Source organism: Falco cherrug, chromosome 4 (genome assembly GCF_023634085.1).
Source record: "Falco cherrug isolate bFalChe1 chromosome 4, bFalChe1.pri, whole genome shotgun sequence".
Lineage (NCBI taxonomy): Eukaryota > Metazoa > Chordata > Aves > Falconiformes > Falconidae > Falco > Falco cherrug.
Window position 1 is genome coordinate 100515290 of NC_073700.1, and position 24804 is coordinate 100540093.

At 44.7% G+C, this 24804-nt stretch overlaps 1 protein-coding gene across 13 annotated transcripts in view; it reads right to left on the reverse strand.

Annotated features, from left to right (window-relative positions):
- Positions 1 to 6422: 6422 nt before the first annotated feature.
- NOD1 (nucleotide binding oligomerization domain containing 1) overlaps positions 6423 to 24804 on the reverse strand; it is a 28562-nt gene continuing 10180 nt past the window's right edge. For 5 of the 13 annotated variants that reach the window (XM_055707900.1, XM_055707899.1, XM_055707898.1 and 2 more), the window contains 10 exons: positions 24627 to 24801; positions 21876 to 23679; positions 19950 to 20033; positions 18833 to 18916; positions 17195 to 17278; positions 15102 to 15185; positions 12904 to 12987; positions 12199 to 12282; positions 10027 to 10110; positions 6423 to 8590 (listed from right to left, as the gene is read on the reverse strand). In XM_055707900.1, the coding sequence (XP_055563875.1) occupies positions 8518 to 8590; positions 10027 to 10110; positions 12199 to 12282; positions 12904 to 12987; positions 15102 to 15185; positions 17195 to 17278; positions 18833 to 18916; positions 19950 to 20033; positions 21876 to 23679; positions 24627 to 24801 (2640 nt within the window). In that variant the 3' untranslated portion in view covers positions 6423 to 8517. Of the gene's footprint in view, positions 8591 to 10026; positions 10111 to 12198; positions 12448 to 12903; positions 12988 to 15101; positions 15186 to 17194; positions 17279 to 18832; positions 18917 to 19949; positions 20034 to 21875; positions 23680 to 24626; positions 24802 to 24804 lie in introns of those variants that run through there. The other 8 variants (XM_055707905.1, XM_055707903.1, XM_055707902.1 and 5 more) reach the window with 8 other exon arrangements.

The window sequence follows — 24804 nt, forward strand, 5'->3', positions numbered from 1 at the left end:
AGTACTAGTGAAAGAAGCATTGCTGGGGCAGAGCTTCTGTATGTCTGTGCTGCAGACCAAGCTGAAGCAGAGGAAGGGAAAACAACGTATGGTGTATAGTCACAGCTAGAAAAGCAGCTTAGAAAACTACTTTGCCTGTCTGCAGTTCTGCAGTTGGGAGTGCAGATGCCCTGGGCCAGCCTCTGGCCCCTCTTGGAGCCCCTTTCACTCTTCACGTATCCCACAAAGCAGCTCTGTGATGGGTTTTTATCCAGCTGGCAGAGGAGGGTCTCGGCAGGGCAGAGCTGCTGTAGCTGCTCTTTTCCCCGTGTGGCTGGAGGTGAGGTGTCTCTGGTTGATGTGTCCTCTGGTGGTCTTCAGCAGACATGATGGCCTTCAAGGTTAGCATAAATGACAGCTGCCAGGTCTGGAGGTATGAAAATCATGGGTGGTTTAAAAAGAAAAAAGAGGGAGGAAGGGGTGGCGAACGGCCCTTTCTCATCACCTAGGGACTGGTAAGCTCCGTCAGGCTGGCTTAATACACTGCTTGTTCCTTCAACAAGCAGTTTCCTCTACCCAAGTACCCCCAGCTTCCTCCCGAAACGCTTCCTAGCTTCCTCTTTAAAACTGACTCCCTGCCAGTGTACCTGCGGCTGCGCAGTCTGTGGGTTTCCTTGTCCCCAAAGGTCACCAACACTCTCCTGTCTGTCCCTACGCAGCTGCGAGGAGGCTACTATGACATGCTCCTGCAGAGACCTGTTGCTGGAGTTGGGAATTTCTGCCCAGAGCCACCGAGGGTGTTAAATTGTTCTCCAGCTGGGCTCCCTGGCAAGGACGGAGCGCTGCTGCCTGGCTGCCTCGAAACCTCTCCGGGGCAGTGGCTGCCGTTAAGGAACAGGTGGGATTGCCTCCAGCACCACTGGTGGCTGTGGATGCGGGAGACACTGGCCAGCTGCATTATTACTCCAGATCTTCCTGGTCACCCTGGAAGCAGCTGAGGAGCTGCAGCCCCTTGTGCTGAAAGTGAGATGAGGACTGGAGCGCAGATGAGCCGTGTGCTACTGAGGAGATGCCGGGTTTGGATGGTGTACGGCGTAAGTCTGCTGCGGGCAGAGGGTGGTTTCACACCCCTTCCCCTTATACTAGTTGGGAAGCTGCGGGTGGTCTGAGCAGAACCAAAGTGCATTTCACCAAGGTTATCTGGAGTGCAGGTGTGAAAAATGAAAGGAGTTCACTCTCCAGTCAGGGAATGTCTCTTCTTACGTTTGTGCATTGCCTGCCAACAGGGTGCTGCTCCCCGCTTGCGGGGTGTGTGTGTGTGTGTGTGTGTGTGCTGTTGGCAGGCTGGTAATAGCTGCTGGTGGAATCTGATGCAAGGATTTATGGTATACGTTCCTCCAAGGATGTGTGTCCATCCTTGCTTGCTCCACTTTTGAGAGAAGCCTCTCCTGGTGTGGCCAGGGCTAGCCAAACCCGTTACTAAAGCACAGTGACAGTTATGATCCTCACAATTCTCTCTGTGGGAGATGATAGTTTTAATGCATGAATTATTCAGGTCTGCACTGAGGCAGTTGGATGTAAATACTAAGGAACATGTTCATATCTCCTGCTAGCGTACTTTTCCCCTGCCTCAATCACCTCCTGAGACCAAATTCCTTCACTGCCAGTACTTCCTGTGGTTTTCTTCTCTGTCTTGAGCTGTATTATAGAAGCAATTGATAACTGTTGGAGCCGTGTTTGGCTTTGCATCAGGAAAATCTGCTGGAAGTCATTCCAGTTCAGTAGGTACAGGATTTCATGTGTGGAATTTAAATCAGTGGCATCTGTTGGTGTCACGCCCTGCCCTCCTGCCTACGGCTGGGACATGGGACATGCCACCTCTGCCCCAGGTTGCTTGCCCTGGGGGGTGAACTGGGCAGCAGTGCCAGCCCCGGGCTGGTTCCCAGGCACTGCCAGTGATATGGCGGTGCTGCAGGTGTCTCTGCTTCTGGCCCCGCTACCGCACCCTGTTGCTTGGTACAGCCGGCGGTCCATGTCTGCTTCTGGATGCTGTGTTGCTTTTAGCAGGAAGGGGAGCAAAACATGCAGCCTGTGGCAAAGAGGGCAGGGAGGGAGAGGAGAGTCCCTTGCAGCAGCTGGAGCTAAACGGGGGCATTTTCTCCCCTGGCTTTTGAGTGCCCTGTGCTGGTATCTTTCTCCTCCTGAGGGTACAAGACCTGAGCAATGTCTGTGCCTGGGGCAGGGGGGCAGGGTGTGCCGGCTGGAGTCTGCTGGTCTCTTCGAACATCCCCTGGTGGGTTTGTTTAGCTGAGGAGGTTCCCAGCTCCATCCCACCCTGCAGGAAGAGGGGCGCCTGTGTCCAAAAAGCCAAATAAGGCCATAGAGAACACTGCTTGCAAGGTGCTGTGCAGCTCATGCCTGCTGTCTCCTTTGCCAGCCAGCCGCTGGATAACAAGGAGTCTCAGCAAAAGCCAAGTGAAAGGGACTCTTCCAGCCCTTGTTTAATAAAGCATCTATTTTCTGAGGGGGATGAGATCAGGGATGCGCAGGGACAGGGAGGAGGGATTGACATAAATAAATAATTGCATAAAGCCCATCCTCTGTTGACGCAAGATGACTCACTCCTCATAAAGGCAAGAGCATAGAGGAGGCGATATTAAAAGCACGGGTATGGGTCCTCAGCTGAGCTCGGTGGAAACTGCAGGTGTTTGGTGCCTCTCCGGATTTGACCCATTATCTTTTGAGTCATGTTCTGTGTTGAGTTCCTGCCCTGCTTTTCATTTTCATCCTAGTTGCAGATTTCTTTGTTTTAACATATATTTAAATTTTAACAAAGCCTTTTCCCCACCCCACCCTTCCCCTCCTAGCTGCTGCTTTAGGCCAGCTTCAAATAGAAGGAAAACGTCGAGCCTCTGTCCGAGCCTGGTCAGCCTTGTCACCGAGGTTAATGACCACCGTGGGGCTGTCCTCCCTGCCTCAGCGGACCTGGGTGACTTCTAAACGGAGCAGCTTTCCTCTTCACAAGTCACCCAAGCCAGGATTAACATCTGCTAAACTCAGGATTAGTCTGGCAGGTAATGGGAGCATGAAAACTTGACAGCTTCATTTCCTCCCGTCCGTGAGGTCTAAGTCTCATGAGGCTTTAGCGGCTTTAGCAGCTAATTAAGTTGCTGCCTTCAGTGTATAGGATGAACCCCCTGCACACAAGTGGCTGGGCGTAATTTAGCTCTTTGCAAAGGGTTTGCTAGAGCTGGAGCTCGGGCTCTCTTCCCTCTGGGAGCAAAGGGGATACGTTCGCACCGGCACTGGTTTGCTCTGGGGCAGCAGGGAAGTGGCCCACTGACCGTGCCACCAGCAGCTGCCCTGTGGGCCAGCCACCCGTGGTGGGGGCTGGGGTGGGGGAACTGCGGCACCTTGATAAGTGAAGTGCTCAAATCTGGGCTCACCTGTGCTGCACAGCCTGGTCACTGGCTGAGGGTGCTAAGCTTGGGGAAAGCATCTGTCTGCTCTTCTTTGGTCCCACTGGGCTGCCGAAAAGGGCTGTGTGTGACCAGGTCACGATGATTTAATCATGCCCCCATTAAGCATATGACACCCTGCCTTGCTGATGCCTCCAAAGCGGCATGATGCTCCAGAGGGGCAGCAGCGGCCGCTGGTCTATGCGGTGGCTGCCACCTGAGCGTGTTGCAGTGGCTAGGGCTGCGAAAGTTTGCAGCTCGGGGGCAAGGAACGAGAGGACCCACCAAAGCAGGAAAATTGCATCCAGTAAAATGACAGAGCTGCTCTCGGGTGAATGACCCCACATGTGGGGCTGGGGCGGGGGCCAGGCTGGCGGAGGGCTGGGATTTGGACTGCTGGCCCTGCCTTAGCAGCTCTGATGGGCAGAGAAAACGCGGTGGCAGCTGCCAGCAGGACAGCCAGAGCAAGGGAAGTATCTGGTTCCTCCTTTCCCATACCTGGTGCCCACCTCTGCGGCTTCCATTTCCTCATTGCTCTGGAGGGTCCCGGCCTCCTGGGGCTGTCGGGAAGGCCCCTGTTCAGCAGCCCTGGTGCCAGCGCTGCAGGCCCCCTGCGCGGCAGGGGTTGGGTTCACGTATTACCACCGTAACACGTCTCTTGACCCCTGGAGGTGCCGAGCTCGGACGGGTGAGGCTGCACCAGCCCTGCTAGGTATCTGCTGCTTTCCGGTGAGTCACCTGGGAAGTCCCCATCAGCGTGGATGTATGGGGGCACAGGACACCCCCCTCTTTCCCAGTATAAAGCTATGGCTGTGGCTTTGCCCCTTGCTGACTACAAGACCAGTTTTTATTCCCTAACCTGCCTGCTGTGACCTCTCATGCCTTGATGCTCCTGAAGCCGAAGCTGCTGTTTTCTCTGAAACATCATCCCTGCTTTCGAGTCCCCCTGTGTACCTGAACCGAGTTATTTCGAACCTTTGCAGTTCGTGCCCTCAGCTCTCATTTACCTCTGGGAGCACAGGATGAACACTGGCTAACCTTGGCCCTGTTGAGCTTCACAGGGAATCTGAACATGAAAAGAGGGGACACCCTGGCACCCTTTCACCATTTGTCCCCACCCAGGGAAGGACTTGCCACTGTTAACACTGTTGTGTTTTTAGAAGCCTCACCCATCCCCCAGGGCCAACTGAAAGCCCCCAGCAAGCCAACAGAAACCATCTCCTGTGAGTAAAACCCGAGTCCTCTAGCACAGCAGGCAGCTCCCGACCTGGCCTCCATTTTCAGCTGGAAGGATCCTGCTATTTTGTTTCAATCTACTAAAGCTGTAGCTTTTTACTGCTATGATTATTTCTTCCATCAGTTGAAAACAGAGCGGCCTCTGCAGTGACTTCTCCTTGCTCATGGTGCACCCATCCCTCGCTGCCTTTGGCCTGGCTCTCACGCCTTTGGTCCTGACTGCAGCTCTGGATACAGCTTTGCAACGGGCTCCTGTTTTCCGCTTCCAAACTGAGGTAAGGGAACGGGGTGAAGCTACAGGGAAGCAGGCATGGGTCTCTCGTCTTTTGGCATCAGTGCTGCTCCCACAGCATGGGATGCAGGGATTGGGACCCTGTGCTGGCTGTGCTTGAAAAACAAAGGCTGTGTGGCCTGGTGCCACCCTGCAAGTCTTTAACTGGGGTCTAACAGCTGGAGATGCAGGTCTGACACCCGGTTTGCAGCACTAAACCAGGGTCAGGAAAGCATCCTTTCCCAAAGACCTGGCAGTATGTGACAAGAGCGGGACAGCACAGTGTTGCAGCAGGGCTCTCTCAAGGGCCACTATTATCTGGCACCAGTAAGCACTCACAGCTCACACCAGCCAAATGCAAGTGCTTTGCCCCCAGCAGTGGGTGGAAACACAACGAGCTCCTGCGGTCAGTGCGGCAGGAGGACTACAGGGGCACAGCAGCAGCATGTCCCTGAGCCACCGTCATGGTCTCCCTCACTGCCTCTAACTGGGTTGGCACCTGCTGCTGGAAAGGTCCCTTGTGGACAGTGGCAGCTGTGAGTGCCCTTCTCCAGCTGCCACAGCTCTTGCTCATCTGCAGCCAGAATTAGCTAGGCTGTCACAGTCCTGTCTCGATCTAGCCAAGTGTCTGCTTGACAAGGCTTCAGCAAAACCAAAGCACTTGCAGACAGCCTGTTCAAGTTTTTTTAAAAAGCTGTTTAATATCACAGTGGACAAGTGAAAAAACCATAACCCCGCACACAGAGAAGGTCTTAGCAAATTACAAATGAGTCTTAAAAAAGTTAGTTGTCTCTGAATTCTAGTAAACAAGGCTCTTGCTGCAAGCTAAAAATGCATTGCCCTGATGCACTCTACAAATAGTCATAAGAGTTTGAAGGAAGAACTGCAGCCTGAAACACTATGGCAACAAAAAAGGAAACTCCAGCTGCTCACAGAGCAGCACCCAGTTTCCCCAGCACAATTCCTGAAGCTGTGATGTGCTGTGTGAAGCAAACTCTCTGCCCTGGGTGAATTAGGAGTAGGATGCTGTGAAACCCCTCAATTTTGCCGAAGCCAGACTGAGCTGTATTCAGACCTTCAGCCCAACCCAAATGAGTGCTCCCAGCTCTAAGTCACCTCTGAAATGGGTGGCTATGACTAGCACAGTCACTAGCACTAGAATCAAGTGTCAAACTCCTTACATGGAACTTGGCTTGAACCTGCCACCACTTACTCCGAGGCTGTTTGGCTGCTGCAGCCCTGTAGACACACCTGTCCCTGAAAACACTGCCTTTGATGCTGGCTTCTAACAGCTGGGCATGTAACAGGATTTGCAACAGGGCTGAGGTTGTTATGCTACAAATAGCTCCAAAGGCAGCCCTAAACCAAAAAAGGGCCAGAAGCGTTCGCATTGGACAGCTTGGAGGGAGCTGTCAGAGACACTTTGTACTCCTTTAGTCTGTCAGTGAAACGAAGACAGGAGCTGGAGTTCTAAACTATTTTATTTATTTTTTTTTTTTGCCTGGTAAATGAACACATATTTCAGTGATTAGAGCAAACTGGAAGCACACTTCCCCCCAACATGGGCAAATGACACCTGTGTGAAGGCCCTTCCTGCACCAGTATCTCCTCCCCTCCAATAAGGGCAGGCTGGCAAAACAGGAACAACTTCTTGACAAGGTGCATGGGTATTTCATTTGTTAAAGTTGCTGTGAAGTCTTTAAAGGCCTGGCTTTGACAGATGTTTTTACAATTGAAATCCAGCTCATCTGTAACTGTGTGCCCTTTTGCTTCGGTAAACAAATGGCTCAGGTGCAGAAATCATTCAAGTTAGCTCTTTCCTCTGGCACAGTCTAAAAGCCTCATCTGTCTCCCTGTGAAAAATCAGTGCTGATACCATGGACAGGGAGGAAATAAAGAACAGTAAGTTGGTTTTCTTTTTTGTTTTTTTAAACTGTGGGTTTTGTGAACAGCTTTATGAGTATTTTAAAGTGTGTTAGGGAGCCGAAGGGAGTAAACAGAATTGGGGACTGGGAAAAGTCTGCTACCAGATAGAAAATAGAGAAACTCTGACCTCCAAAGCAAGGCTTTTTTCACATTTTGCTTTACGGAGCAGATTTGGGAGATGGGAAGGTGAGGGGTCATTGGTTTGGCAATTTAACTGGAGATTCTTCTTCCAGCCTACCAAGGTTTTGTGGGTTAGTCAGCAACGGGAGAACTGTTTCTCCAAGTTTTTGGAGGGTGGTAACACAGAAGAAGGAAGGAAAATGGCTCATACTTTTCCATTTTAGGTTCCTTGTACACATTGTGGGGTAGAATTTGAGCTTATGTCTATAAAGCATGCCTAATTTGTGCACTCACACACACACACATAAATAATCAAATACCCCACTCCTTTGCAAACTGTTTTTTTTTTAAGGGCGTATAAAGTTACACTCCCTAAACACTAATTATTTGCAGGGGGATAATGCTTTCTTGCTGGTCCTTATCATTGATACCTGCCCTTTCCTTGCTCTTTCCACTAATTCAAGCATAGAATAAAAGCTTTACAAGCCAATCTCAATCCTTCTCTGTGCTTACACGTTGCTGGGAAAAGGGATCTCTACTTGATGCAATTGATTTTCAATCATCTTTCCTCCCCACTGAAACTAGGCAACTTAATATTGGTGTACTGCCACCAGCACATTGTCTAGGCCAAGAGACAAGGCAATGAACAGTCTGCTAATTAATTTTTCACATTTATCTCCAGACCCCCTCCCCAGAACAAATACTATGGAAACAGGAGGCAGCAGTTTCTATGTAGCCCTCAGGAAATTTTAAGCAGAAGTGTTTTACTGCCATTTTTATGCCTTTACAGTTACAGCAGTAAGGATTTTTGGTTGTATAAAAGAAAACGTATTGGCTTCAATATGAAAAAAAAGATTATTGAAAATAATCTGAGCTTGATGTATTCATTTCTCAAAAAAAAAAAAAAAGACAAAAGCAATGTCTACAATGCTACTTGTATTCAGTCAGTGGAGAAATAAGGGTCTATTTCTAGGCAGGAGAAAGGTACTCATGTTGAGAACATTGGTACCATACAATCGTTATAGATGGATTATGTTTCCAGTAAAGCTATCTATGTTCATTTTCAGTTATGAGGCAGATAATACTGTGAGGTTGTGGAGTTTGCGCATCTTGCACCCTTTCTTGCATATATCTATACCTATATGTGTGTGTGTTTGTGTGTACATTTATGTGTATAAATAAGTTAGAGGTTATTTACATCGGTGTACAAAATAAATCTAAACTCAGTTATCAAAATGCATACACCTGCCACTGGATTTGGTCTGTTAACACTTTGCATTTCATCTTCAAAGCACCATACAAACATCAATTATTTACCCAGGCAACTTCCCACTCACCAGAAGGATTAAGAATAACAGGCAGGGTAAGGGATGGAGCTGAGGGAGCACAGAATGTTCATAAAAAGGCAGCTAATCATGTGTCTCTCTCCTGCCATGAGCACTGCAGATTTACGCCTTTATAAACTGCAGTCCAAGTGTAGCAGTAACCTTTGTAACACAAAGCTTGTCAAAACGACAAAGTCCTCATTCAAAAGCAAATGATCCGTTCTTCATTGTCAAAAGCTTTGGCCTCTTCTTGGCTTATCGGGTTCCCGTTCAAACTGCAGAGGAAAACCAAAAGGGATGTAAAAGTAAGGGAGTGACTGTTGCCCATCTTCTGTTTTTCCAAGGCTCTGGAGCAGAGAACGCAGTTTCGCAATGCCGTGTGAGCTGTGTGCTTCTCAAGGGCGCACAGTTGGGAACTGGCCCCAGACATGCAGGCTACAGCACTGCTGTTCCCACTGCACATATGAGGAACAAGGCTACTTCTTCAGAAATAAAAACGGAACAGACACCTAAACTTCATTAAACTAAAACTGGTGCTGGATATCCAGGCTGCTTGCATTTCAGCAAGCAGCACATAGCTGACAAAGGTTCTTACCATGCAGTGGACTAGTTTAAAGAAATTTAAATAGTCTCCAGATAATTTTGTGTCTCCCATGACAACATGGGAAGAAAACTGTTAAGTACTCGAGCGTTATTCATGTGAAATTACTTATGGCAAAATTTTCAAGTTTGGCTACAGAAAGTTAATCTACATTGATATTTATGCCCCTGAAAATGAGCAGCCTGGTTAAGTGGAGCTTTCAGAAATGCTGAAATCTACTAAACCATTTAGACTTACGAAATTATTTGGTTTGGGAACACCTCTGAAAATTCAGGCAAGAATCAAAAGACAGATCTCAGTCTGAAGATTCAGAATGATTCAAGTGGGAATTGATGCCTCTTCTGTAGACAAAAGCTGACAGTGGCCTTTGAAAAAAGCATCTCTTCCACATCTCCAGGGAACCCACTATTCAGATAGCAAGTCATCGTCTTTCTAAGCAAGAATTCAGTGTCCTTTCACTAAAACAAATATATATATTTTAAAATAAATTTCATGTTCAGTAATAAAGCAGCAGTGCTAAAACCAGCACAGATCTATTGACTCCTGAGCTCCCTGAGGTGAAGGAAGGAATGTGGTATTTGGCTTTGTGCCTTACAATGCACATGTGTGACTATGCCCATCTAATCTAAAACAAGCAAATCTTAAAAAGTTAATCTTCTTGTAGCTTAGCACTTTCAGTGTGTTTGGAGCATCGCCCAAAGAAAATCCAAGCACAAATTCTATGAACCAAAGTAGTAATGCTAATTAAATGTAACCATCTCCTGCTTGCTGGAATTTAGCTCCTGAAAAGCATGAACACATTCAAAAGTTGAAATCAGGGCAAGCAAAACCTAATCTAAACATTTAGGCCCCAATTCCACAAATACACACATTCTGCAAATCAGTGGTACAAACAGATGTGAACTAACACAACTGCTTGAAATTCATAACACACAAGGAAGTGTTTCAATGACAGAGGCTTTTTACCTATTTGAAACCCGCACCCAGAACTACAATCCCTGCCTCACATAAACCTGCTGTGAACTTTTTAGGCTGGAAAGTAGTAATGCCAGAAGTGTCTTAAAAGGAAAGAAAGTTTACAAAGTGAGCCTTTGAGGAAGGGATCTTTACCAGACTTCTTTAATAGCTGTGTTCTCCTTGAGAGCTTCACTGAGGTACTTCACCCCTTTGGCTGTAATTTGATTCTGGATAAGCCTAAAAAGAAAGCACTTCATGTCAATCTAACAGGCAAACTAATTTACAGTGCATGCACAAACTACACTCAGCTTGATGTCAAGTAGCAAAGCTGTCTGCCACAAGACGACCGTTGTGATTTCTATCTGTGAGGATGGTACACAGCATTGATCAAATGCCCCACATGCCCTTTCAGAAACAGAGCCCAGAGTATTAGTCTTTTTCCTTTTAATCTTGCATGCGGTTGCATTCTGGAGATACTGAGTTTAATTACATAGCTGACAAATTTCTGCTAGCAATTCTTTACTACTGGTATGGGATTGTGATATTTGGATTCTTTGAGATAGACTAACCTCTTAGCTCTGTTTTCTTAGTAAGAACACTGTGAAACATTTTTAAGTGACGTACAGAAAATTCTGAGTACAAACCCTGCGTAGGCCTAGTGTTTTAGTAGTTATGCTCTAGAGGTTGCCAAATAGTCCTGTGTCTTGTCTATCAGACCAGCAAGATCTTTGAAAAATAAGGCATTGAATTTGTCTCTCGTATGAGCAGGCCCAAGTCCCAGTGAAGTCACCTTAGCAGCTCTAAAGTATGTCTCATCTGAGCTGAGGGGAAAAACTGATACAAAAGGTCCTCAAGCAGCACAACTGATGAGGCAGTAGGTAACTCTTATTAACCACTGTAGACCATCCCCCTAGCTAAAAATGAACAAAGCCCCCTCCATCTGCATGAGTATATAAACACTTATTACCCTAGCCTAATCCAGTACTTACCTTTCAGTCTACCATGGTGTGCCCCATAGCTGTACCACTCCATGGGACTGGCTGTATGAATCCTACAGGATTCAGGATGAGGCTGAAAATTGGACTGAATTGAACCATCTCTTAGGGAGGGCGGAAGGAAGGAAGGAAGGAAGGAAGGAAGGAAGCAAGGAGGCATTCCCATTAAAGGACCTTCTGCGCTTGGTAAATGAATCAAAATGCAAGGAGATCCAGTAGATTCTTTCAGCTGTTGGAAAAATACTGCGGTTCTGCTCAAGGTCAACCATCTGTATAGGTCACTGTGACCTTTGGAGGTATCCACTGGTATAACCAGCAAAGTAAATTTGTCTACTGGCAGAAACCCTTGAACAATACTGAGCCATGGTAAAGACATGTATCAAGATTACTATGCTGCTTTGGATGGGGGAAGTTAATTCAAACGAAACTGCTCAGTGAAGCATTCTGCAGCTGTGTGCAAAGAAGTCCCCGCCTTGCCTTTTTATCTTCAGGGTGATGGGCACCACAGCTTCTACTGCTTTCAAAAAAGGCTACGAGTACTTGGCACCTCTGACAACTAGCACACTTCCTAAGGGGCAGGAACTAGGCTTCCTATGGGGAATACTAGACTGTAGTTAGCAAAGCCTTTGTAAAGTTTGTAAAGGGATTCCATTTATTATGTTCTCACTTGGAATGAAGGGACAGCTACTTGTTTCACAGCCCACATCTGCCCAACCCCATCCCTGGACAAATTCTTGTGAACCTCTGGATTAGAACAGCCAATGCTGTGTTTTCTTAGAAGCTTAACAAGTCTCTTTGAGATTGCTAGAAATAATCCCTGGTTTCCTGGGGATTTATGTCTTATTGATGACTGCCTTGCATGAGTGAAAGCGCTAGCCCTAGAAGAAAACTTCAGGCAAATGGGACATGTATTTAAGTGTCTGTCATATAGGTTCTTGGTTGAAGGGTAAGAGTTGAGCTTGCTGCTTTCATTGTATGATGATAAATAGTAAGAATCATAATAAGGTCATTCTATTTCAGCTGTCTGCTTGTATTTTTTTTTTTTAACTTGTGTGTTTGAGGCCAGTACTGTTCCCCTAAGGAGAGATGAAATCAATTAGTAGTTCAAAAGTTACCAGGACACACAACGAGCTTAAACTTTTCCCTGGATGAAAGCAAATTCAAAATGCTAGACAGCAGCTTTATTAACTTTCCATTAGAACCATCTACAACCAGTCAGCTGCATCCAGACCATGCGCAGAAAGCTTACTGTGACCTACATAGACTTGGAAGGTGAGGTTTTAATGCAGTGACTGCCAAAGAGCCTGTGCCTCTGTGGAATGTAACTCACCATAAATGCACCAGCTTCTTGTTGACCTTCAGCATCTCTGCAAAACTCATTGCTGCCTCATCATCCAGCTCATTTTTAGTCAACCTAAGTGGGAGAGAAAATGTTCACTTAGGATGTTATCATTATTTGTCAGCCCCCTGTTCTTCCAGCTTGTCTGTGACTTAGCTTTAGACAGCCAAAGGGGGATGTGCTGTTCCTGCCCTGAGCAATTTCTAAAGGTTGGACACAAACAGACACTGAAGAGAAGTCCTGGAGAAAGAAGAGACAATAGTATCAGATCTTTATTTCTCAGAGCAATGCTCTCATGATACTTTCTCCTGATGTTTTAATGTCTAAAAAGTGGATAAGGTGCAGCGGAAAAAAGTAGAGAGGTAGACAACGCTGAAGAGGTGCAAAAACTGAGGACAAAGAACTTGACTTCAGACGACGGAAGTGAGAGAAGATGGAGAAAGCAAGATGGAGGGAGCAGAGCAAAGCGTGACATTGGGACATCGAAATGTGTCCTAAAGGACATGTGCTGCTGATCCATTACTCATGTCCACATTCTTCCAAAGGGATGTATCTTACAGCTTGCTGGTAGTGAAAGCATAGAGGGTGAGAGGAGGGGAGAGTAGGAGGTGGTGATGGGATTGGAGGAAATAAAATTAGGCTGTAGCTTTCTCTAGAGAAGGAAGAGGAGGAGAAGTAGACCACACTGTCAATTACCAGAATATTTTCACGGAGTTGTTGTGTTGCATAGCTTCAGCAATACTTTTGCCTCCCTCTGTTGTGATGCCATTGAATGCGAGACTGTAAATTAAAGATACAACAAATGCATAAGAAACAGCCAGCATCACTTGGCCCTTCCCTTGCCGAATACTAGTGAATATCCTGGATGATCTGTTTCCCAGTTGTGCAGTTCAGCATTTGGGTGTTTCAAAGGCTCACATACTTTGGAAACCAGTAAGTCCTTACAACTTTTACAAGTGAGAACAGTTCACAGGCTACAGCCTGAGTGCAAGTATATCACGCAGGCCATAAGGTTTGCTGTCAGTGGGTTGCACTCTTGAGACTGACAGCAGAGTTGCACCCAGTGATTTTGAGGGTCAAGGCTTTTACAAGGACAAAGAGTTGTGCTTAGCAGTACACAGGTTTTTACAGACATTTGTCATCCGAAGTCCCTGTACAAACTGGGCACTTTGTCCTTTAAGTCCTTCAGACACCTGAATACCTCATTCTTCTTCCAAACACAACACCTTCTGTTGTGTATAGAGATGAGCTTGTAAATGCATGCTTTCCATTACAGACCACAAAACATTTCTTAGTCTGCCCTTCGTTCTTTGAATAGGCATTGGCAAAATCATCCAGTTAAAGTTATGCTCCAGGCTTTGAGGGTTCAAAAAGCATTTCCCACCTCAAAAGCCAGGCCACAGCCTGAAAATAATGTAAGGTCTCAAAAAAAGGTAGAAAGGGGGATCAAGTAGGCAACAGCACACATACGTGTTACCAGGAGTCCCTCCTAGCTTCAGCTGAAACAAAATAGTCCCAGTCCATCATGACTGGGCCTAAAAATGGTAAATATGCTGAAGTAAACTGCTGTAGTCGGGATTATCTTTCCCCGACCTTCACGTAAAGTTACCACTGGTGCTAACTGTTAAGTCAAATCATGAAGCAAAATTAACCAGTGGAAAATTAGAAATGAACCCAAGTGCAAGTACACCACAGAGCAGAAGATTCACCCTGCACAGGTGCCAGCAAAACCTAGCTCTAACCAGCAGTTACTCCTCCTTATTTTTGCAAACACATTCATGAGCATATTTGTTCCCATCTGAGAATCTCTCAGCGCTGATTCAGGTTCAAAATGTTTTCTTTCAAGTCTGATGCATCTGGATGGATCTGCAATTATGGGAAGATGGCTATTTCAGATAGCTTTTAACTTCAAATATATCTAGGTCACTGCACCTGTTCAGCTGTTACTTTTTAAGCCTGGCTATCTGCTCGTAGAAAGGAGGACAAGGCACCAGCTCTGAAATTCCTGGATCTGAAGTGGCAGCAATAAGCTCTCCAGAGATCCCCAGACTCCCGTGGTTCTAAAGAAACTAGTGCCATGTGCCACCTTGTGGGGAAACCAAGGAGTCTTGTCTGCTCCCACACCGTGCAGGCCAGTGGAACTGGGAAGCAAATCGAAAGGATCACCATGAACCCAGTGCTCCAGCTGTCTGAAGGGATGCCAAAACAGGAGCAGCCACCACAATATGCATCTTTAAATCCCTAGCCAGCATTTGAAAGTCTGGCAGGGGATGGGCTGTGTTACAATGCTGCCTTCTCTCTGTGCTGTGCTACCAATTTCACCCACACTAGGGCTTCCAGTAGGCTCGTTTGGGATGAATCACTGAACTCCAACGAGAACTACATCTCATTAACACAATGTGTGGTGTCATAGCTCCACTGGAGTACAGGTTGAGCCTGAATTTAAGAATACCCCAGTCCCTACCCAAACGGCTTCTGGCCTAAAAATTACTTCAGTAGAAGCTGTGCCTTCACAACAGAAACTTCACAGTGAGTTAACACTTGAGAGCCTCATTCTGTGACAGCTGATGCAACTTTCTGCTAATGCTCCTGGATGAAAACGGCACCCACTGACCATGTGCTTTCACAAATGCCAGTAACTCTGTGCAGCATGAGGGGAGGAGGTGCAGACAGAGGAAAGGATGCCAGACCTGCAATATTTTTAACTTGCTTAATGGCTGCACAGGTCTTCTTGATTCAATCTGGCCTCCTGCTTGCACCCTGTTGGTTACACAGCGAAGGCTGTGATACCAGATGGTGTTCCAAGCTAATGCTTGGTGGGAAAAGTCATTGCTTCAAAGTACAATGAGAAAGCCAGGGCTATGCTGAGCTGCCTGGTTCTGCTGGTGTTTTACCTCACATTTGTTAACGTGGGGTGGTTCCTCAGGGCCTCTGCAAATGCCTTTGCTCCTTCGTCTCCAACTTGATTACCCCACATCCTGGCGAAGAGAGGAAACCAGGAGATATCAGGTGTGCTGCCCTACTGCCCCTCACCATTGCATTCTCCTTTTTTCTACACCCCCGCCCCCCACATTACTTCACAGTCTTTCAGGCTTGTGAGAAACTTGGCAGGACCTTCCCTGCCAAGCCAGCCATGTTCCACTCCCTGCACACCACACTGCCAGCCTCTGCTGACTCACCAGCACCCCAAGGCCACAGCACAGAAGCAGCTCTAGGAGACAGCCTGCTGCAGCATGACTGCTTTTGGGATCACCTTGTTGCACTGAGCAAAGCCTCTGCAGCCATGTATCCTTACAGGCTAGAGGAGTCCAAGTCCTAAATCCTATCATTTTCCTGCTCAGCATTTCCTCCCCATGCCCATGCTGCAGTTTTCCTGTTACCTGTTGGGCAGACCAGCCTTTACACAGTGAAAAGTACAGGTCTTGAGAAAGACTCCCCAGACACACAACTGCACGGGGATCCACAACCAAAGGGGTGACTTTCTGAAGTGAACTGCTCTACCAGCTCCCCCTCTCCTTCAGAACAGTCTGGCAAAATGGCTACAGTTCCTTCAGTGTTACACCCAAGTGGAATCTCCTCTCTTGCCAGCTGCCAAGGGAAAGATCAAAATTTCCCAGGGACAGCGTGACCCTGGTCTCTTTCACACATTCGGAAGTAATAGTATTACCAATGGCAAAACAACCGTTGGTAACACAAAGCGTTAAGAGAAGGTAAGAGAGTGGTAAAAGCTGCAGAGATTTTAATCAACATTTAATAGCAGTGTCTGGTCAAATCTTTTCTATGCAGACCAACCACTTTGAAAATTCACCCTATATTATGAGGTTTGAAAGAGCCTCTGCTGAGGTATGAGAGTTTTTTTAACAGGGATCATGGCTTAATGACTCAGAGCCACACTCAGCTTGATGGGTAATTAGTTGGCAGCTCTTTTAAAATCAATTGAGCTTTATGGTATCTAAACACATCCACTTCCAGTAAGCTCCCCAGAATTTCCTTGTCCTTTAGGCCCGGTGCAGTTTGTTATGTGAATGCTGAATGTATCTGTTTCAACATTTCTGTCCAGGTTATCCTAAATCCATTTGGAGTGATAATTTCCTCTGCAGGAGAAAATAAGAGACCTTCACTGAAATTACAGCAAGTACAGCACAGCAGACCCAGCTATATGACAATGGAAGTGTGCACGCTGTTGAGTATACTCGTGAAATGTAGAACAACAAAATTCAAGGCCAAAAATATGACTGTTCAAAAATCTGATTTTCATATTTCAGGGTTACTGTGAGATTCACGATGGCCAAACAGAGGTTTTAATTCCATGTATTTGAGTATTAGCTTCTGAGCAAAATGTTCTCCTATGAAGTGGAAAGAGAAACTGGGATTTGCCAAAGGGGGCGGGGGAATAATCAAATGCTCAAGACTAGCACCTCTGCTGAGAAAGAGGACAAGGACTAAAGGTTTAGAGTACATTCAGATCTCTCTCCAATAATAGCAGACTCTCCAGTTAGGGACAGCCTAGAGAGAAGCATGACAGGAATTCCTTTTTATTCTCCCAGCTTGCTGCTTTATCAAGACTTGATGCAGAAGGTCTGACCACTGTAATGACACTCAATAACTAGGTAGATTGCCAATAGTCATAAACCCATCCAGATTTAAAAATGACCGAATATCTCTAGAATAGCTGTGTTGCCATAAGGAAAGTGGCTATCTTTACATACTGTCCTCTTGCTAGTTTGTATCTTCTTTAAGGTTCTGTCAGAACAGGGGAAAAAAAGCCCAAAACATTGTGTGAACTTGAGAACAATAAAGCAGCCCTTCTTTTCCCTCTGAGTGGAAAATGTGGCTACGATTCTGCACTTGTTTGTTGTCATGCCTCTGTTGGGGGCGGGGAGGAACAGCAGGAGAGAAGGTAAGAGTGAAAGCAGGAATCCTAAGGGATTTACAGATGCCTTGCCAAGATCAAGTCCTGAGCTCTGCTCCTTAGCACTGAACTTACCCAATTTCAAACATTGTCTTGCTCTTCTGGATGGCCTGGGCAAGGCACTTCCCTCCTTCGCTAGTAATTTTGTTTGCTCCTATTCTGCACAAAATACATGAATTGATGAGGTACATGACTTATAACTGTACAGCTATTAGAATACCAGCTCAGAAAGCAATACAAATATTTAAGACTAATTAACTCTGGAGGCTAACTACAATTATCGAAGATTAACCTGGAGTAAAAAAAATACTGCAGGCATTTGACCTTTGATTAAAATACATCACTTTGTGTTGCCTTTTACATATTTTGCATCTCAGCCCTCCAAATCACAAATATTACTGTAGAGTCTTGAGTTTTGTGCTCAGGATGTCAGAAATGAGCTTTGCGAACTGGTCCTCAAGATAAGAACTCCTGCCTAGTTTTTAATATAGTTTATAATATCAGCAGTTGCTACCGAGTACATGAATTACACGCAGCATGTTTCACGATGCCCTTGGAACAGAGTATTTCTTAATTGTGTGTGGCTCCAGAGGAGGCTGCAGCTGATGAGCACAGATTCTAATAGCTCAAGTCCTTCTGTTCTGAGCACAGGCTACAGGCAGTGGCATAGGTCAGTGCAGCAGTCAGTGTCTCTGGCTGGCACCCTACAGAAGATCTTTTCTTTTTTTGACCTATGTGGGGGTATCAAATGGCTAGAGTTCAAGGAAGAGATAAGTCTCAATGGTATATACGTTGACATAAAGAACAAACCAAAACCAAAACGCCCTCAACCCACTACATTCACATAAAGTAATACTGGCTCGTTTGACTGATTTCAGGCACATGAATATGCACTCTACCTCAAAATAATCTCTGGGATTACTATGCAGCCTGAAAATGACCACCTTCCAACAGGCTTTTTTTGTGAAAGTTAGATTAAATAAGCAAAGCACTGTGACAAAGCAGTGAAAGAACCAAAGCACTCCTGGTTTTCAAAACTCTGGAAATAAAGTGGGAGCGATATAGCTAGTGTGAGGTTTCAGAACAAGGTAGCAGCAGAACAAGGACTAGAACTCAATAGTCCCTGGCTGCCAGTTGCTACATTCATACCAACAAATGACATTGCTTTAGTTACCTCTATTTTCTGCTATGGTCACAATTAAACCATTGGTTAATGATCTACCTTTATGTCAAACCACTGTTGTGCATGGCCAGACACTCTTATCTGGGGAAGTTCCAGGAATTAGAGGGAACAACTCACCAAGTGAATTTGGGGAATTCCAGAGACAAAGTATGACACGAGCACAGCCTGACTCCAATGGCCCGTAAAAGACAGGATATAAAACAGCTTGGTACTGAATCCAAGTGAATTTGTCTATTGCAGCAAGGTTCATGCACCACTTAAGCCTCACTCAGGTGCTCAGATTTGATTTAAGTAAAGAACAGGTCTCATGCTCTCCTTTTGACTACTACTACATTCCAGCAAAGACTATGGATTCAAGAGTTTTACCTGGTGCCACTCACTGCTAGACTACTGTAAAAGACTATACAACTGCAACCTACATTTTATTTGATCTGAAACATAATTTTTGTCTTTTTTCCACGCTCCTTCCTGTTTCAAGTTGCTTTACCTTAATTAGAATACTGTAGAAAGGAAAAAAAAATCCAACATACTTAACATATTCAAGGCTTGAACACTCTTCAATCAGTTTTGCAACATATCTGGCTCCGACATCAGTGATTTGATTGTTGTATAAGCTTAACGAAAAAAATCACATTGGTAAAAATAGGTTATTCCTGCTGTTACATTAATATTTACAACCTGAATGTTTTAGAATGCACACATAAGATCTATCATTTTTGTACGGCTTTGTACACATTCACAGTTGCTTGTATTTCTATTTAGATACACAATTCATATTGTGCAGGACTGGATATAAAATACAAGGAGACCAGACTGTAAATCATGGGAAAATATTACATATTTTTTAAATAAATGGTCTCCCCAAGCAAACAAAGCTTCCCTTTATTCCTCTGTTAGTACAGAAATAATATTGCCAGAAGAGAAGTCAGAAGAGAAAACACTAGAAGAACATATTTTTAGTCATTTAAAAGTCACAAAATCCCCTTGCAAATATTACTGAAGATCAGATACTTGAGCAGATGTACTTAAGTTAGGGCACTGGAGGAAGACGGCAATTCTTGGTATTCATATTCACTTTTCAAAAAGTCTTTTAAGTAGCTACTTAATCAAGAGCAGGAAGTCAGTGCTAACATGCCTTCCAGTCTCAACTTGATTAAGAACTAAATAAGGTCTTACAGAAATTGGTACCATGAACTGTATGTTTCCGATACTAGTCTCTACCAAGCTGTATCTGCTTTGCATAGTTGAAATAAATCATTTTACAGCAGAGAAAACAAAAGGTGCTAGCTATAAAGTACACACTTTCTTGCTCTTGCTCTCTCTACCCACTCCACAGCTAGCAGAAGGCCTTAGGTATAAAACTAGCATGCCCACACGGCTCAGTAACCTGACAGAAGGGTTTGATGTCAGTGGGAGGCCACCCTGTGACGCATTGTCATAGGGGAGGAAGCTGTGGTCCTTTTCCCAGTGAATGATTACAGGATGGCAGCTGAACTGTTTCTGACACAAAATGCTGCTTTGCTTATGGTCAGTAAGTGAGGAGGTAACTGTGGTTTCCACCCTACCTTTGCTGTGTCAGTACTGTCAGCATTGCAGTTTTATTTTCTAGTATCATTATCTAGTGTCTTGCTCCCAATTGGTACATACCCCAAGAAAGTCACAATTCGGTACTTGGAGAGTTCTTCATACAAGATCCTTACTCCATGATCTGTGACCTGATTTACACTAAGCCTGAAATGAAAGGAATGAAAAGAAAGTTTGAATCAATACAGATTACAAGTGTTCGTCATCCATCAGTTAAAAAATGACAGGAGATCTATGCATTTTCCTCTAATATTTTAACAAGTCCTTATGTCATATATTAAAAGCTATTAAAGGGAAATGTGAGCTCAGTTTCCTATGGCTCACTTTAAAAACAACAAAAACAAGAAGCCCCAAATCTCCAAGGTAATGCTCTGGAAGCTGTCCACAGAACCGAAACGTAGAAAGTCAGAAATCAGAGACAAACACCTCATCCTCCTCCTGTATTTACTGTGATTGCAGGAAAGAATCCTGCTTGACACTAACAAAAGCAAGCTTTCCAAACTACTCTTCCTGCAACCTTCTCTCGGAGTACCTAGTGAAAGCCAGGCATCTTGAAAGTCACAACACATTCAGGCTTCACTGAATAAAGGTTGTGAAAAGCCCTGGCCAGGAAATAGAACTGCAGTCCCATGGGTGTGCTAGATGTTTCTAAATTTATTGTCCCAACTCAACCTGGAACAAATGAACGTTGGTCATTCACAGAGTAAAACTACTCCTTTTCACAGTTGTTCTGTGTTTTGGTTTTTGAGGGTTTTTTGTTGGTTTTTTTTTTTTTTTTTTAACTTCTCAAGCTTTTTCACCTTGCCTAAATGCACAGGTTCCCATGAAGCATTCCAACTCTGATGAACCACATTTTCTCGGTAAAGTTGTCCCCATGAAAACATTTTGACAAGTTTTAGTTTTTACACAAACTCAGAACCTGAACATTCACTGCTGAGAGCCCCTTATCACTGACAGCTTCCCCTGCTCTTGCTGGTTAGTAACTTGGTTGCTTTGGAATGCACCAGCACACAGGAGAAATCAGAGCCAATTTCTACAGATCAGAACAGTCTGCTTCTTTGAAAGGGATGGTTAAGCTGTTAGAAACAACATTTCCTGACCTGCAGAGACTGGCCATTAGAAATAAAGTCCTAACATCAGAAGAGCCATAAAGACAAAAAAGCAACCTAACAGATCGGTTTGGTGCTGTGGTTGGTGTTAAAATCACACTGTGTAAGGCATGATCACATGATAGGGGCAAAGGATGAAAGTCTGTCCTTCTCTTCTTTGTTTTGTCTTACATAATTATGCATTTACCTCCCAAGTTTCCTTATTGCTTTCTCTTGGGAGGTCAGTGGATCTGCAACTAGCTGCAAAAACAAGTGTCATTTCCTTTGATTTAATCCTAGAGGAAACCAAGGAAGAGCACAGCCAACCAGGAGGAATAAATTCTCATTTATAAAACAGGGGAAAACCACATCTAAAGACTTCAACTACATCCTTTCACGGAGTACTACATGTTAGCTTTTGTTCTGTGAAAGCCAGACATCTTGGCAGGATGTAAAAGCATGAAATTCAGAGCTTTTGACCAAGGGTTATTGTGAATAGTAGATCCTCTCTTACCCCAAATGATCAAGGGCAGAGATAGGCTCAGGCAATCTTCAGATAATGGAGGAAGCATTTCTGCTTCCTTTCTTTTCCCTTAAGCACTTTCTGCCATAAAAATCCTCTTTTGAGACAAAACAACTTGAGCCAGAGCTAACTAAACCTACAGGTTAAAACAGTCCTGGCTTCTAAGGACTTATCACCCCTTCCATTTGGGTTTCCAAATTCACAGCTTGTCCCTGCTCCTGTGACTAGCTGAACAAAGATTTCGGTAGATCCGAAACTTTAATTTCTAGCAGCAGTAAGAATCCTCATCTTCCTCTTCTTTTGAGATCAATTCCCCCAGCCCAGCAGTTAGTGGAATAAACCAAGGATAAGCAAGGACCTGCTTGCACAAGCTCCTACCTGATCACTGCAAGCTTGCTGAAACAAGGTAGGAGCTGTTTTACTCCATAGTCATTGATGTTGTTGTTGTCCAAATCCAGAGCCAGGCGCTTTTGAAAGTGATGCACAACAAAGGAAATAGCACTGCAGTCAGCAGAGCAGGCATTGCAGTATGTGAGCTTGATGTAATTGGCATGCATGCGTTTGGCAGCCAACTTCCCCACTTTCTCACTTTGAGTCTCGTAAAGGCATCTCAGCATCCAAACAAAGTGGGGCTGGACCTGGATCTGATTGTACTTCAGAAGCCTGGAACGAGTGAGGCCTTTCAGGTGGGATTTCATGCTTTCCCCAAGGTATGTGATGAGTATCTTTCTCTTCCTCTTAATGACTGCAGGCAAAACTAAATGTCTGAAGAGCTTCTGTTTTGATCTAGAAAGCAGGCCACAAAGAAACAGGTTGGTAAAATGAAAGTGTTCATTATTTCGGAAAGGATCCTTCCCTGCTAGCTGTTTCTTGAACCAAGGAATACGAAGACAAGTAGGCTGGGCAGTCTCAGTGGAAAAGCATTCATTGAAAAACTGAAGTAACTCCTTGGCACCCACTTTCTCTTCAATAACCAGGAACAAAGCTGTGAAAAAGGACTGAAGGGTTAAGTGTAAGAACTCATAAGTGGACTGATTGCCACAGCCACTGTAACCTTTAACTGTCCTGAGAAAACCCAACTGCAAATCTCCTTCAGAGATGTTTGCTGCTGAGGCCTCCTCCTGCTCAAAGATGAAGAAAGAGTTCTCCATCCCTTTGTACGCCATTTTACCCAAAGCTAAAAGAGTTTCCCTTCTTGATACGAACATCTCTGCTTGGCTTCTGGTGTTGTTCTTCAGCAAACTTGTTTTCAGAGATCGGTTCAGATGGACTTCAATCATGAGCAAAAATATATCTGTCAATGTAACAGAACAGTCTGGAAGCTCGTGGCTGTCAAACATGGAATGGAAATGTTCATAGCTTTTAAAGATAATCCAACAAAATAAAGGCACTGAACACAAACTGCAGAGACTGGGGTTAGCTTCCAACTGGTTCAATACCATTTTTCGTTGCCCCTCATCTTTGAAAAACACAGTAGTGTATTCCTTCAGGTTATTGCTGGAGAAACCACGGAGCAACACTTTCTTTCTGATTATGTTTCTTTGGATCTCAGTTCCTGTCCTTGCTGTAAGAATTTTCTTGGATCCCTTAAGAAGTTTTCCTCTGAGAAGGTTTACCAGCAGCACCAAGGGATGGATGGGTTCATGGGGTGAACACATCTCGGGCACACTACTGAGATCAAAATTGGAATAGATCTCATCAAAGCCATCAAATGTGAGGAGAACTGTATGCGGGAATTGCAAGATGTGATGGAACACCTCAGTGGGGTCCTGGTCTGGGTAGCAATTATATTTGAAGAGTAGGTCTTTCAAACATATAGCTTCATCTTCCTTAAAGCAACTAAACATCCTACATCGGAAACGGAAGAAAAATTTGGCTCCAACATCCAGTTCTTTTCTGGCCCAAAGGCTTTGTATCTTTTGCAGCAAGATGGATTTTCCAATTCCTGCATCACCAAAGACATAAATAGTCTCTCCATCTTCATTAATTAGACCAACTGCATCATCAAAAAGGGCTTCTAATTGACACACTTTGCCTAGACTCTCATTGGTAAAACTGACCAGTTCCATAACACTGTTAGAGTAGATTTCTTCAAGCAGCATCTCTTCCCTTTGAGCATATGACATAACAAACTTAGAATCCCGTCCCAGTTCATATCTGAGTTTCTGGCAATACCTGCTAACTAAAAAGACAGTGAACTATTATTAAACAGCCTATGTATACAGCTACCCACCTCTCTGGGAACTGAAGGGCATAATAAGCAAAAGTAAATCTAATGTAAAATTGGTCCTTTGGCAGATTACTTCTATTTGTGCTGCCACCACCACTTTCTTGGGAAATTCGGGTGCTAATGAGAGGTAATGTGTGAGCCACCATTCACTGGTTTAAGGGGCTGCTGTCTTTCAAGTGATTGTGTTATTCGGTTATTGGGCAATGTTGGCCTGTGTTTTTATTGCAACAGAAAGTTCACTTCAGATGGAGGAAAAGTAATGCTTGTATTTATATAGTATGAAAAAACCTCCCAAGAGGAAAATATTTACTTCCGTAATATGTTAACTCTGACTTTTGCTATACCTCATCATTTACGATCACATAATAATTCAGGTTGGAAAGGACTTCAGAAGGTCTCTAGTTCTACCTCCTGCTCAGAATAGGGTCATTTATGAGACCAGATTAGGTTACTCAGGGCTTATCTAGTTGGATCTTGAAAACCTCCAAGTATAGAGACTGCACAGCCTCTCTGGGCAACCTGCCTCATTTCTTGACTGTACTTGTCATGAAATACTGGCTATGCCATCACCAGAACATCACAGTGTTGCTAATATTGTAGTAGAGGCCTAGAAAATACTACAGCTGGCACAAGGTGGTTATGCCATTGTGCTATATATCCACAGACAAATGTAGAAAGAGCTTGACTTAGCAAAACAGGATGCAATGTATCAACACGACTCTCATGTTATACAGGGTGTCTTTAAATTATTTGGCTACCACTGCTAGCAAGCACAGTGTATGCACAATTATTTACCCTGGCTGTGCCTGCCTAGACTCTCTTACTCTCATGTCACCTGGTCAGAGCTTCCTACATAGCAGGGTAGTTCTAAAGGAAGGGATGTAGATGCATGGCCTTACCTGGATCTGTATTTACCACAGGTTTACTACGAATATTCTCTGAAGGCATGTAACCTATTTCATCCAGCCAAGGTTGAAGTTCATAGTAAGCGTCAGTGACTTTCTGCAGGACATGGATGAAATATTCTGAAACTTCTTCTCCCTTACTTTGAACCAAGTCTAGAATTTTGCGAACCTG